This window comes from Myotis brandtii, unplaced genomic scaffold (assembly GCF_000412655.1).
Source record: "Myotis brandtii unplaced genomic scaffold, ASM41265v1 scaffold481, whole genome shotgun sequence".
NCBI lineage: Eukaryota > Metazoa > Chordata > Mammalia > Chiroptera > Vespertilionidae > Myotis > Myotis brandtii.
The window spans coordinates 548520-564370 of record NW_005368381.1 but is presented as its reverse complement, the minus strand read 5'-3'; the positions used below and the strand labels follow the sequence as shown (position 1 = coordinate 564370).

General features: G+C 40.0%; 1 protein-coding gene and 1 pseudogene across 1 annotated transcript in view; both read right to left on the bottom strand.

The window, feature by feature from the left end:
* The window catches only part of TAF1 (TAF1 RNA polymerase II, TATA box binding protein (TBP)-associated factor, 250kDa), an 84856-nt gene extending 79205 nt beyond the window's left edge, over positions 1–5651 (bottom strand). Inside the window, 3 exon segments of the mRNA XM_014547685.1 lie at positions 4027–4143; positions 4277–4391; positions 5415–5651. Of these exon segments, the coding sequence (XP_014403171.1) occupies positions 4027–4143; positions 4277–4391; positions 5415–5594 (412 nt within the window). The 5' untranslated portion in view covers positions 5595–5651.
* Positions 5652–9596: 3945 nt separating this feature from the next.
* On the bottom strand, positions 9597–10934 carry LOC102244361 (annotated as a pseudogene).
* Between the last annotated feature and the right edge of the window lie 4917 nt (positions 10935–15851).

Below are 15851 nucleotides of genomic sequence, written 5' to 3'. Positions count from 1 at the left end.
CTTCAAAACATACGAAGAAGTGGAAAATTGGGTCTATGAATGGTTTGCCTCAAAACAAGAAATGTGTTCTATTGGGACTATACACAAATTACCTGAAAGATGGGGGAAATGTGTAGCTAGCGATGGACATTACTTTGAATAAAGCACTTTTGATGTTTCTCTTGAAATTATCTTGTTTTCTTTGATTATAAAATCCGCCATTATTAACCAGTACACCTAGTATAAGTATAACTCTTATTGGTGAGGGAGCTCGAAAGAATTGCTTGAAACCTTTGCTCCTGCTCCTGATCAAATCCTATTTTATTTATTTTCACCCTAGTCAATCTCACAATTGAATTTAACATTCTCTGTCAGTTTCCTTAAAGACAGGACTTTCTTCTCTCCTCCCAAGTCTTTGACACATTTTTTTTTCTGTCTACCTTCTGCAGTTTATTATTCTCAATGGCATCACTCAACACTTGGTCCTGAACACTCTACTTTTATTCCTCTACACCAGCCGTGGGCAAACTACGGCCCGCGGGCCGGATCCGGCCCGTTTGAAATGAATAAAACTAAAAAAAAAAAAAGACCGTACCCTTTTATGTAATGATGTTTACTTTGAATTTATATTAGTTCACACAAACACTCCATCCATGCTTTTGTTCCGGCCCTCCGGTCCAGTTTAAGAACCCATTGTGGCCCTCGAGTCAAAAAGTTTGCCCACCCCTGCTCTACACACTTTCCATTCCCTTTTCTCAACAATCACCTTTTCCAGATTTAACCCAAATCTACATCTTGCCCTGACATACCCCCTGTACAATTGCAACACATGTTCTGCTGCCTAAAGAACCTTCCCACTCAGATATTCAAACTGCATCTCATATCACACTGAAATATCCTTCACCTCTTTTAAAATCCCTTTGGTTACTATCAATACCACCTCCATCCTCATTTCCTGAGCTTATAATTTTAGTCTCCTACACCAACCCCTTACCAACACACCTTTTCTAATCAATCATTAATAGTCATTATAGCAATGTCCATTTATTGAGCTCCCATAATGTGCTAGGTATTTGTAGCCATTTTATCTATAATCCTCCCAATAATGCAACAATGTAGAATTATTCTGAGATACAGAAGTTAAGCAACTTAGGATCATATGGTTTTAAGTGACAAAGTCAGAATTCAAGCCTGGTTTAACAACAGAGCCTGTACTCTTTCGAACACATTTCCTCACTCACCAAGCCCACTGATCCTTTTTCAGCAACTCTCAAGCTTGAACCTGCCTATCATTTTCTGATACTGTCACTCTAGTCCTTGATAAATCTAGCCTGCAAGAACAATCTCCAAGTAATCTCCAAGCAACTCTGCCCCTTTACCCTTTTTCTAACCAAATCCCCAAAGTATTAACTATCACTTTTCATTTTCACTTAGGAAGGCGACTAACATTAACAGATCTATCATTACACTGTATTATGCAGAGTCTTTCACACTAATAATGAACTTAAATTTCCCCACCAAAAGCCCTATTAATGGGGTAGGTATTATCACCTTCATTGCAGACAGAAAAACTGAGTGATTATTACAAATGAGAAGTCCATGATGACAAACGGTTAATAGGCTTATGATGGTGAACACTTCATTAAGTAAATAAATTTTGAAACACTATGTTGTACATCTGAAACTAATATAATATTGTATGTCAACTATAATTTAAACACATAAATAAATACAGCCCTGGCTAGATGAAAACAAAAACAAATGAGAAGTCCAAACTTCAGAGAATAAGCAACTTTCCCAGGGGCAAACTAAATATGGAGTTGGGATTTGAACCTATGATATGCTGACTCCAAAGTCCATTTTCTTTTCATTATACCACCCTACCTCTTACTTAGGGCAGTGGTTCTCAACCTTGGCTGCACATTAGAATCACCTGGGAATCTTTTTAAAATCCTGATTTCTGGGCCTCATCCTCCGGAAATTCTGTTTCTTTGCTGGAAATTCTGTACAGAATTTCCAGAGGATGAGGCCCAGAAATCAGGATTTTAAAAAGATTCCCAGGTGATTCTAATGTGCAGCCAAGGTTGAGAACCACTGCTTTAGGGCATCAATTCCCAAGTAATACATACAAAAAGGTGCCATCAAATTGCTCTATCCTTGGTTCTTGCTATTTGGCAGTGTTTTCCATTCCTTTCAAGAAAATCTGCTGGTCAAATTCCCCCACACACGATTTCTATTTTCAAACCTTTAGACAAGCCATGTTTCCAAACCAATATGCCCTGCTGCTTCCGCTCCATTAAACCTTGTCTTTCAAAATTTTTACTTAAAATTCACCTGTGAAGCCTTTTCTACTGACCTCCACCCACTTCCAATTATTCCAAAGAAACACCCTTGGAAATCAAGCTGTGTGAAGAGGCCAATGCCAGGGAAAGAGGAAGCTACAAGCATAGATAAAGGCATCCTCAGAGGACAAAGGAACTTAGAAAAGAACATGTCAGAGTACTCAGACTCTACCTAATGCAGCATAATCCTTTCCAGGTCAGCTCATAAAATCCAACTAGGAAACCCCCACCTACCCTCTTCCTTACTATCCCTAGCCAAGACAATAAATCTACCTGAAAAGTACAACATCCTCTGAAAATCAGAGCTGCTACCACCTTTCCCTTAGCCTAACTCAGGATGCTCAAAAATAATAGTTATGGCCTAGCCAGTGTGGCTCAGTGGTTGAGCGTCAACCTGTGAACCAGGTCACGAGTTCAATTCCCAATCAGGGCATATGTCTGGGTTGTGGGCTGGATCCCCAGTGTGGGGCATACAGGAGGCAGCCCATCAATGATTCTCTCTCATCATTGATGTTTCTCTCTCCCTCTCTGAAATCAATAAAAATATATTTTTTTAAAAATAACAGTTATGCTATATGACATAGCTATTTTGGCAGCTCCTCAAGACTAAATATAACACTCTATACAAAAACATGAGCTTGTAACTGATTTATGTCTTCTTATGATGAATAATTTTGCTTTGCATTCATTTATCCCACCTTCCCCAAATGATAACAATATCCCTGAAGGTAAGGCCTGTATTTTTTATTTTTCTGGGTTATTCCTTCTGTCTGTGGTGCAGTTAATTCTCTTTATACAAGCAGCATTCAAATCCATTAACTGGCCCTGAAGAAACTAAATTCAAGTACTTACCAAGGTTTTATCTACATTTCTCAGCAGCCTGAAATCTAATTCAAAGAGGTGGACAACGAGCAACTTCATGTAAAAATTTCAAGGAGGAAGAGGTAGTGTGGGGCTGAGGAAAGCATGAACTATGACCTAGATTCTAGACCACAGAACTGAGCTCAAGATCAGAATATGGATTTTATTATCTTTGTACCATACTGTCCATCACAGTTTATAGCACATGACAGGTGCTCAATCAAAGTCTAATAAACTGAGTTGCTGAATTAGTCCAGGTCTGCCACTAGCTAACTGTAGAACTTTTAATAAAGTTCCACATTTTATTAAAGTTCTCTAATATTCAAGTTTTACTAATCTATGATGAGGTTAAGAATAATTAATCACTAAGACCCCTTCCAACTCTGACATGATTCTATAATGCAGCACATTACACATGTGGTAAGCATTAAGTGCATTGTGTAAGCATACAGGTAGTTAGTGATTAACAGAAGTTGAGCCAATAAATACATGCGGTCATTTATATGACCTTGTAGCCTTAATCCTTCCTTAAGGACAAAGACTGAGTTTAAATAGCATCTAAAACAGTACCATGAATGCTTTAGCAACTGAAATACCAGATGATAACAGGGAAGTATTATCATCCTTACTTAACATTCATCAAGAATTTGGGATTAACCAGTATGAGAAATAAAAGCCTGAGGATGGCGACATACTCTGCCCCAGAGCTGAGCTCAAAAAGGGAGAGAAGCAGAATGAAAGCACAGAGGGCAAGAACAATGACAGAAACCACATATAGAAACAAACTGGACTACACAGCAAGATAATGCACTGGAATGCTCTGATGATGACACCAAAGAATCACCTGAGTGGCAAAGGGGCTGCAAGCTCCCCATTGTCTGCTGGTATCTTCGACTTTCATCTTCTGCTACCTCACTGATGTCTGAATAGTCCACAGCATCTTCTGTGCTCCTGATCCATCCTGTAAGTAAAAGCAGGAGGACAGAGCTCAACAAAGAACAACTCTCACTCCCTTAGGTAATTCCCATGGAAAAGTACATGTAGAGTAAGTAGCTAGCCTCCTCCCCCACCTTGCTCCCCATGACCCACTTCACCTTCATCATTTACCAGAGCACCATCATTCCCAGTCAATTCTTCATTTGCTGTGAGTTCAGCAATCAGGCTGCCCAGACCCAAAGCCCCCAAGCCTGCCAAGTGCTTCTTACACTCCTGAAAAAGACAGCACCAGAGGGAAGACAACAACTAAACTCAAGCTTCCCACACCACAAGGCTTATTTCCCTGGTCTGCATAGCTACAAATACACAAGAAAAATGACTATGCTGCATGCTAAAAGGAGCATCCATCACATTCAAGACTGTAAGGTACATCTTCCTTCCACTAAACTCCACGCTGGTCAGACCTTTATTAACATATGCCCAATTTCATCACCATGTTTTAAAGTAACATAAGCAAAGATAATTTAAAGAACCACCACCAAAACTAAATTAATGGAACAGTAGTTCTATGAATAAAAGCTAAGGCAACTAAGGTCATGTTGGATTAAAGAAAACAAGGCAAGAACTTTTTTTGCTAACGTGTGTGTGTTGAAGGGGAGGAGGAATATTGGTCAATATTTCCTCCAAGATAAAATGAATCTAGATACAAGTAACTGAGTTTCAGTTGGGCACGTGAAACAATTTCATGGATGTCAGGGAACACTGGGGAAACTACCCAAGAGGTGCACGGGGACCACAAAAGGTCTGCCCCGGATAGTTTGAACACTCATGTCCTAAGAACTGGGTCCTGAACCACATGATCTCTTGCCGGTTCTGTTCAGCCCTCTAGCTCTAGCTCTAGAGCCACTTCAGTGCAGCCATGTCAGAAAGCAGGCAATTTCAAGAATCCCCAAGAAGGTTCTCATAGAAACGGCTTGAAAGCAACTTCACTAGAAGCTAAGCTGCTATTTTTCCTGCTGCCTGGTCAGGAAAGTTATTTCCAAAGCCACCCACATCAGCACCCCTGAACTTACGGGGGCTTGCCTACCATTCTCTCTGCTCCCCACCCTCGCCCAGAACTGAGCCCCTCACTCTACGTTACTGCACGCTCTACTAGGCTGCTATCTGCTTGTCGTTCCCTCTCCTCCAACGCTAACATTGCCCTCTGTTCTCGGGTCCTAAGCACCCTCTACTCTTCTCCACTTCCTCTCCTGAGTCGCACCACTCCCAGACCTAAGCCCGCGCCAATCCCCTCACATCGTCCAAGACGCTTTCCCCCTCCAGCTGCCCGGCTCCATTGATGTTGCCGAAAAGGAATCCAGTTAAAGAAAATGGGCAGCCCCCAGTGGAATCTTCATCTCTGTCCGTGTCTGACATGATGGCGGCCGTGGCACCCGCAGCGGCTGCGGGAACCTGCAAATCCCTGCTTGGACCCATGTACCGGATATACGAACACCAGTCGCCCAGAAGTGACTCACGGTGCTCCCTGACCTTACCCGCCCCTACCGGAAACGAAATAAGGGAAGGGGGGGGGGGAGAAGGGGGAATGACCCGGAAGGACCGGTTTTCCTACAAGAAAGTAGAATTGGTGTTACTACTTTACTAACGGCTTTTGATTCGACCATACACGATCAGGAGGCTGGATATCTAGAAAGCGATTGGCCAAAGAAAATGTTCGGTCCTGCCCCTTACATTTACCTGCGCAGGAGCATTCTCATTGCACCGGATCTTCCACCAATCGGAAGGAGTGGCCTGGATCACGTGGCTACGTCAGGTCACACGTTAGTACACGGAACAAGGATGTGAACTGGTGGTATTTGTGTGCTGTCCGCCAATTCATCGTTCAGTCCCAAAGAGAAATCAGCTGTAAATTGCACTGTGCCAGAGGTACCTTTGTAAGTTGGTTGTTTTTGACATTTCCCCACACAAATGGGTTTTTCCCTCCATTTTATTTAGGAAAATGTGAAAGTAAAGCATGAGTAAAATGAGCAGCCGAACCTTCACCTAGATTCACAATTGTTAATATTTTGCCAGGTTTTTTTCTGAACCATTTGAAAGTGGGCTACAGATACCGTGATTCTTCATGCCTAAGTAAAAGACTTTTTTTTACATAACCACATCAGCATTATCACATCTTTAAAAATTACCATTGCCTCGTTGGTTTGGCTCAGTGGATAGAGCACGGGCCCACAGACCAAAGGGTCCAATGTTCGATTCTGGTCAGGGGTAGTACCTCGATTGCAGCTCATCCCCAGTGCCCCTCCCTCGCCTGTTGCCGAGGGAGGCAACCAAGCCATAGATGTTTCTGTCTCTTCCCCTCCCACTCTATAAAAAATCAATGAGCCCTAACCGGTTTGGCTCAGTGGATAGAGCGTCGGCCTGCGGACTGAAGGGTCCCAGGTTCGATTCCGGTCAAGGGCATGTACCTTGGTTGCGGGCACATACCCAGTAGGGAGTGTGCAGGAGGCGGCTGATAGATGTTTCTCATCAATGTTTCTGACGCTCTATCCCTCTCCCTTCCTCTCTGTAAAAAAATCAATAAAATAAATTTTTAAAAAAATTTAAATCAATGAAAAAATATCCTTGGGTGAGGATTAACGAAACAAAAAAAAATCACCATTAATCCAATATAATTTAACATGCAGTCCATATTTAAATTTCCCCAATTGCCCTCTAAGTGGAACATTTTACATTTCGATCCACGATCCACTCAATCAAGGTTTCTGTTTTGCACTTGGTTATCTCCCTTTAGTCTCTTAATCCAGCCTTTTTGTGTTGCATGACACTACATTTTTTTAAGAATCCAAGCAAGTTGTCTTGAGAATATTCCATATTCTGAATTCGTCTGATTCAGGTTAAATATTTTGCCAGCTACCTGAAGACACCAATATGGGTGATGCTAAATTTGATCACATAAAAAAAAATGGTTACCACCAAGGTCTTTCCATCAAAAAGGCACATTTTTTCTTCTGTAATCAGTAAGTAATCTATGGGATGATACTTTGAGGTTGTGCAAATATTGTTTCCCATAGTCCTTTCACCCAGTGGGTTTTAGCATCTATTGATGATCTTTGCCTGAATCAATTATATTGGGAGAGTGCAAGAGGGTGACTTTTCTAATTCTTAACTTCCTCCTATATTTATTAACTGGACTTTATCAGTAAAGAAGAACTAACCCCTTTTATAACCTTTCTCACATCTTTAGTGTGTTATAATCTAGCACCATCATTTTCCTTTTTGATGCTCAAACTCTCCCAAATGTGTCCAATGGGAACCACTTCACTCTGGCTCCTGTGCCCTTTCAACACAACCCACTTCTTTTTTTTTGGCACAAGATGTTCAAAGCTTACTTTGTACATTCTCTGCCCAGGACCTGCCATAAACCATTTCTCCAAGGAGCCCTAGTTCCTTTTAGTGGGAAATGGTTTAGAAACTGGGGTATCATTGTTTGTATGCCCTCTCTAGAGACATAGCTAAAAAAAAATGAGCTTATACTAATATCTCCAAATCTAATACCACAAGGTTCTCCCTCACTTTTCCCTATTTCATATTCATATCTTTTCTTACAATGAAAATTCTGGTTCCCAACACCAATATATTTACCTATTTCAAAATTACAAGGCCATACCACTCCAATAAACTTTAGTAGGTTCTTTTCAGTTTTCTATCCTTTGAATACATCCTGCTGAAAATATACTAAAATTACTTGAATCATTTTCCCCCTGTGGAGTTGTTGCTATTTGTATTCAACTTTAGGATATTTTATTACCCCTTTTATATAATTTTGTTTTTAAAGTATGTAAACCTTTATGTGGTTCAAAGTCAAAACTTTATAAAAAGCTATTCCCAGAGAAGTTTTGCTCCCATGCCTATGCTCTGTAACACATTCCCATCTACTCCCTATAAGTAACCATATACATTGATTTCTGGTTTATCCTTCTTGTATTTATTATTTTTTATTGAGGTGTTATTGACATAACATATTAGTTTCAGGTGTACACATATAGCCAAAAAGTAGAAACAATCCTATGTCCCTCAACCATGAGTAGATAAAATAGGGAAATCATATAATGTAATATTATTCAGCAATAAAAGTAAATGAAGTATCCATATGTGCTACAAAATGGATGAACCTTGAAATCATTATGCCAAATGAAAGAAGCAAGTTCCAAATGGCCACATATTATTTGATTCCATTTATATGAAATCTTCAGAAAAGACAAAGTAGATAAATGGTTGCCTAGAGCTGATGGGTAAGAACAGGGATTAACTGCATGAGGGGTCTCTTTGGGGTGATGGAAATGTTCTAAAACTGGACTTTAGTGATAGTTGCAGGACTCAGTAAATTGACTAAAAATCATTAAATTGTACTCTTGAAATGGGTGAATTTTATGATATGTAAATTATCTCAATAAAGCTATTTCCAAAACAAAACAAGTTTTTACTCTTCCTTACTAGTGCATTTAACAGTACACCAGCACTATGTACAATTACCAGCCAGTATTAGTTAATTTTTATAGTAAACAGAGGAAGAATCTTTTCCTGAGATAACTGGGAGAGGCAAAGGACATTAAACAATATGTCTTATTTTTATGACCCCAGCCCCTGGTACAGTACCTGTAACACAGTAGGAGCTTGATAATTGTTTGCTAAATATAGTGTAATAAATGAGAAAAATCTCCTACAGTGAACTAACTGCTCTGTCATCAGTGAAAACCAGAAAATGAAGCTAAATTCTGGAGATTAATGGGGGTGGGGGGCAGGAACTAGAGAATCAATGTTAGCAGGGCAGACAGTTCCATACACTGTCTGATGTAGAAAAATAAATACAGTTACATACAGGTACAGTTTTCAATACAGCAATTATACTATCCTTTGCATGTTGAAAAGCATTTCAAAACCACTCAAAATGGGGATGGTGGTGAGGAAATGCTTTGATTTTTAGAAAACAATAGACCCAGTAAAGTCATAAAAGTGTATTACCATCCATTATGAATAATGTAAAAGTGATACTAGTATGTTAGTCTTCATACAAATTCCTTTTAAGTATAAAAATCAAGATGTCAGTGTATGCTTAGGATCATCAAATCAGTCCAATACAAAACCACTCTGTCAGTCTTGTGGCTCACACCTCCATTTATTAAAGGACACAAGTTTGCCCCAACCAAACCTAGGCTTACATTTGGGAACTTGCCAGGCAAGAAGAGCAGGAGGCACTATTAAATTAAAAGCTACTTAGCCGGCCAGTGAGTGTAACTCAGTGGTTGAGTGTCGACCTATGAACCAGGAGGTCATGGTTCGATTCCCAGTCAGGGCATATGCCCGGGTTGCAGGCTTGATCCCCAGTAGGGGGTGTGTAGGAGGCAGCCAAGAATGTTTCTCATAAATGATGTTTCTATCACTCTCTCTCCCTTCATCTCTGAAATCAATAAAAATATAAATTTTTCAAAAAGCCACTTAGCCCAGTTGGTGTGGTAATGATGGAGGAAAAACAAAACAACATTTGAGTACCTAGTGAGTGAAAAGGAAAACCAGAAGAAAAGCAGGAAGACTAGAGAGTTGACATAATATTTTATCTTCTATCAATACTTGATTTCTCCTTAGTTGTGGCCTGGCCAGCACAGGAAAGAACAGTGGTTGGTGGTGTTTCTTCTTACCACTTTGATGGGACACACACATAATTAAACTTCCTCCAAACGGTTGAGACCAAACTGCAGAGCAGCCAAGTACGGACTCATTCCTTCAAAAGCTGAGTAACCTGGAGCCTAGGGTTTCCAGGAAAAGAGATAAGTGGCTCTGCTGGCATTGTTAAATGATGTCAAAAGAATCCCCCTTATTCTCCTTGGATGCAGTCCCTAAGTACCACTCCAAAAACTATAAGAGGACACACTTCTTGGTGTTCTTTGTGGCAGGGTAAAGTACAGCCCAGACAGCTTCTGAAAATACCTCCTGTACCCCATCCTGCATCAGGGCAGAACATTCCAGATACTTCACCTACTTAGCCAGGGACATGCCTTGCTGAGGAATTATGGGCCCTAGGCTCTGTTCCTTCAGCTTCTTCACTATCTCAAGGTCACTCCACAAGTCCCTCTTGGTGCCTACTAGCAGAACAGCTACATTGGGGCAATGAAGGGAGACCTCTATGTGTCATTTATGCCTCACATTGGCATAAGAGGATGGGTTGCCAATGGAAAAACAAAAGACAAAGATATTGGTCTGGAGATAGGAGAGCGTTCTCAGTTGGTCATATTCTTCTTGACCAGCTGTGTCCCAAAGGTACAGGCTGATGATTTGGCCATCCACAGGTGTCTGGGCACTATAATTGTCAAAGACAGTAGGGATATACTCTTCAGGAAAGGCATTTGTTGTGTAACTGATGAGGAGGCAGGTCTTACCTACAGCCCCATCTCCCATAACCACACATTTGGTCGTCTGCATTCTTCCCTTTGGAGTCCTATGTATAAGAGAGAAATGAAGAATATTCCCAGATGCTTGGTTAATTAAGGGAGCCTAAGGTTCCTAAATATTTGTCTCTGAGGAGAAAGAGAGGAAGTGAGACCTCCCTCCCCCTCCCCCCACTGCCCGTCCCCTTCACACCATAGAAAAATCAGCTGGGAAAGGTGGTATAGGGCAAGTTCTTACCATGGACTCCTAGAGGACAGGCTTCAGTAGGTCCTAAAAGCCTCCTCTGAAGTTGTGTGCAATCGTATATGTATGTACCTAAGTGAAATTTTCTGGAAAGAAAATCCAAAGCTGTTATCAGACTCTTGAAAAGGGCTGTGAATCCAAAAAGATTAAAAACCATTAATATACATAGGTATTTATGCTACATTGTTGTCATAAGATCTGAATATATTGTATCAAACATGCTAAAATATAGTAGGTGCTCAATAAATGGTAACTAATTTCTTAAAAAGTATAGAAAGAAGATTCCCAAAGTTGAAACAAAAGAAACAAGGCTCTCACTTTGGGTCTGTGGCTATAGACTCAGCAAAGAAACCTCTGTTCCTGAAAAACAGCAACACTTATTACTGTAATGAAAGGTGAGCCAGTCAGAATCAGACATATAGAGAAGTGGTTAAGAGTGCAAGCTCTGCCTTAGCCGGTTTTTCCCAGTGGAAAGAGCGTCGGACTCCTAGAGGACAGGTTCGAAGGGTCTCAGGTTCGATTCCAGTCAAGGGCACATACCTCAGTTACAGGTTCCTCCCCAGCCCCAGCCCTGGTGAATGTGTTTCTCTCACATTGATATATCTGTCTTTTCCTCTCTTCTCCTCTCTCTCTAAAAATCAATGGAAAAATATCCTCGGGTAAGGATTAAAAAATAAATTAATTAATAATAAAATAAAACTTCTTTAAAGGGTTGGGAACTCTGAGAGAAGACTAGTAGTTAGAAGAGAAAGGCAGAAAGGCAAATATTCTGTTCATCACCCATATGAGAAAAGCTTATTTACTTCAGTTCCAGGATCCAGCACAATGCTGTCCCCTCCCCATCATGACCACTATCCATACTCCCAAATACTGCTGTGGGCAATGAACTGCTAGAAGGGACTCAAAAAAGGGTACACATAAAGAAAAAGAATGCTAGAAGCTTACCATCCTGTGGATAAAGGCAGGACTTATAAAAAGGCAAATAACAGTACACAGTAATGCATGGCTGTGTGAGGGGGAGGGGGGGTTGCTATGGAGCAGCAAAGAGAAACTAAAATTTGAGAGCCTGCTATAATCATTGTGTAAAGTACTTGAACCCATCTTCTCTTATTTTAACCTTGTAGTAGCACTGTCAAGTAGACATCAGAATAGCTCAGAGATCTTTAGGATGCCTCTAGGATTGGAAATTGGGAGAGGCCAGGAGAGGCAGACACCAGCACCCCAGAAGGCTACCTTCCATGTTAGTAATTCACTGCTAACCTTGGAATTATAGTTTCTTCTAAATCTTCCCGTCTCATCTGACAAAGTATCCTTCTTCACATGTACAGTCTATACAGCAGTCAATTTTCTCCTATGTTGGACACACAATTTAGAAGACCCAATAATAGTGAAGACAAGAATGCAGCTCAAAGTACTACTGTTTGTAGCTTGTTCTTCAAGTCTCACCCTTTCAGCAAGTCTCAGTCTAATCCACTTGAAATCACTCTGAGACCAAAATAATTCATCAGAATACCCCTATTTTTATTTACTACTTTCTGCAACTTAGTTATTTTATAAATCGGGGGAGTTTTTTCACATTGAAGACTGATTTCTTTGGTTTAGGTGCAGTCACAGAAGACTTCAGATGGTTGGGGCCTAAGGAAGCCCTGTGAACACTCCCCAACCGGGAGCCAGGAGGACTAACCAGCGCCTGGCAACTTAACAAGAGACAATCCCAGGAACCCATCGGTAGCCACCACAAGCCCGCTGGGCACATCCATCACATCCCTCTCTCCAAGGGTGGTGGGTTCTGGGACTTCATCTGGACTCTTGAGCCTGGGACTAAGGGGTGCCCCACATCGGATTCACAAATAGAGCTGGCTCACCTCCTCTGTTACACATACAGCCCATGCCACCCTCAGATCCCTTTCATCCAATGAATGGCTCATATACTAAGGACCCAGGGACAGGGAAATTCGAGAAAAAAAGCGGAGGTGGGCACCGCCTGGGGGTTCTCAGATTACCCGGAAAAAGTGCTCCTTGTCCTGCGCGGTTCAACCGCCACTGCCAGCAGAGCCTCCCAGCGCCTCTTGCCCGACCCGGCAGCAGACTCAGCGCCACATCCGGATAGCCTAGCGACCAAGTCCCGTCTGGTCATCGGAGGCCTCCTGGGAAGTGGAGTCCTGGGGCCATCCTCGCCGCCTGCAAGTCACAGGATCCTAAAGGACACCTCCCGGTAATCGAGGATTACTTAGATCCTGACCCCAGGACCAGTTTCTTGGTTTGAGGGTCCCTCGGCCTCGCCTTCCCCTTGGCAAAGTGAGTTCACCCCTTCCTCCCCAAGCCCCTGTTTTTCCTCAGGATCAATATTTAACATAAAGAGGCAACCAGGGAACTGAGAAAGTGTTAGGAAAAATGGAGGCGATAAAATAAAATGAGGTAAGTGAACTAATTAGGGTTGCTGTCTGTCACCGTATAATAGTTTGCATTTTCTAGAGTTTTCTATAAATGAAATCATACAGTATGCACTTTTAAAAGAATATATTTTTATTGATCTTTTAGAGAGAGGATGGGAGACGGAAAGAGAAACGTGGATCAGCTGCCTCCTGCACGCCCCCTACTGGGGATCGAACCCACAACCTGGGCATGTGCCCTGACCAGAATTGAACCTATAACCTCTGTGCATGGAAGGACGCTTAACCAATTCAGCCACACCGGGCCAAGGCCAGTATGCACTTTTAATAACAGCTTTATTAAGATCTAATTCACATACCATACAACTCCACCATTTAAATTGTACAATTCAGCCCAGCTGGCATGGCTCAGTGGTTGAATATCGACCTATGAACCAGGAAGTCACGGTTCATTTCCTGGTCAGAGCATTTGCTGGGGTTTGTAGGCTCGATTCCTGTGGGGCGTTCAGGAGGAAGCCAGTCAATGATTCTCTCTCATCATTGATGTTTCTATCTCCCTCTCTGAAATAAAAAATATATATATTTAAAATTAAAAAAATAAATTGTACAATTCAATGGGTTTTGGTATAGTATATTATTTTTTAAAACTGTGGTAAATATATATAACAAAATTTGCTATTTTAACCATTTTACATGTAAAATTCAATGGCATTAAGTACACTCACAATATTGTGGAACCATCACCACTGTCTATTTCTAAAACTTTTCATCACCCCAAAAGAAATTCTGTACCCATTAAGCAATAACTTATTCACTCCTTCCCATGGCTCCTGGAAACCAATCTTTAATCTACTTTCTGCCTTGATGAATTTGACTTTTCTGGCTACTATTCATCTATTGATGGACATTTGGCTTGTTCCTAACTTTTGACTATTGTGAATAATGCTGCAATGAACCTTAGTGTACAAGAATCAGGTTTTGTTCATCTTCTCTATTGTTTTTTTCTATTTCACTGATTTCCACTTTGGTCTTCATTATTTTTTCTTCTTATACTTCAAGTTTTACTTGCTCTTCTTCATTGTTTTGAGACCTTTCTGCTGATTTAATAATATAGCTCTTTAAGTGCTTAAAAATTACCTGCTAACTACTGCTTTAGCAGAATGCCATAAATTTGTGCTTTCATTTTCATTCATTTCAAAATATTAACTAATTACCCTTTTCACTTATTTTTTGACCCATGTGTTATCTAAAAGTGGATTATTCAGTTTTCAAGTAATTGAGGATATTCCAGAGAACTTTCTGTTTTTGTTTTTCTGATAACCCACTACTATTGGACTAGCCTACTTTCTGTTATTGATATGTAATTTCATTCCATGTTTTCAGAGAATATACATATATTGTATGACTTGAATCCTTTTGAATTCACTGAGACTTGTTTTGTGGCCTAGAATATTTATCCTGGTAAATACCCCGTGTGCACTTGAAAAGAATGTGTATTTTGCTATTACTGGGTGGAATGTTCTATAAATGTAAACCAGGTCAATTTGGTTGATAATATTGTTCACTTCTACTATATCCTTGCTGATTTTATGCCAATTATTGGTAAGGGTATTGAAATCTCTGACAAGCATTTTGGATTTGTCTATTTCTCCGTGTAGTTTATCAGGTTTTTTTTTGTTTGTTTGTTTTGAAACTCTTTTTTTTTGATTAATTAAATCTTTATTGTTCAGATTATTACAGTTGTTCCTCTTTTTTTCCCCCATAACTCCCCTCCACCCAGTTCCCACCCCACCCTCCTCCCTCACTCCCCACCCAGTCCTCATCCATAGGTGCACGATTTTTATCCAGTCTCTTCCCGCATCCCCCTCGTTTATCAGTTTTTGAGTCATGTATTTTGAAGCTCTTATATTAGGTGCACAAACATTTAGAATTATTATATTCTCCTCATTAATTCACCTCTTTATCATTATATCACCTTCTTTATTTATTAGTGTTATCTTTGCTCTGAAATCTACTTTGACCAAAATTTTTTCAGGTTTTTTTATTTCAAGAAAAATGATTTTAAATATAATAATGTTACATGCAATAAACCTTAATATTTCAATAAAAACTATCTTAAATATAATTTTACATGCAATAAACATTAATATCTCAAGAAAAATGATTTTAAATATGATGTTACATGCAATAAACACCAATTATTCAAGAAAATGATTTACATATATTACATGCAATAAGCATTAATATTTCAAGAATAAAAGTATTTTAAGTATAATATTACCAAAACTGTACTAACATAGTATGATATCACAAAATTTGTAGGAAATATTAAAAATAGCAGAATTACTTCTATTATATTCAAGAATATTTTCCCCCCTCTGGCTCTATTTTTGTTAATCAGTTTATGTTGTTCATTATATTCCACAAATGAGTGAGATCATGTGATATTTATCTTTCTCCAACTGGCTTATTTTGCTCAGCTTCCCCTAATCTGCTGTGTATTCCCTCCAATATGTTCTTTATTTGTGTTATGTCATTCTTTATCTCAGACTGTTCTTTTTTCATAGTTACTATATCTTTTTTCATACTGTTGAGCATTTTTAACATCATTACTCTGAACTCTGTTTCAGATAAATTTCTTATCTCTGCTTCA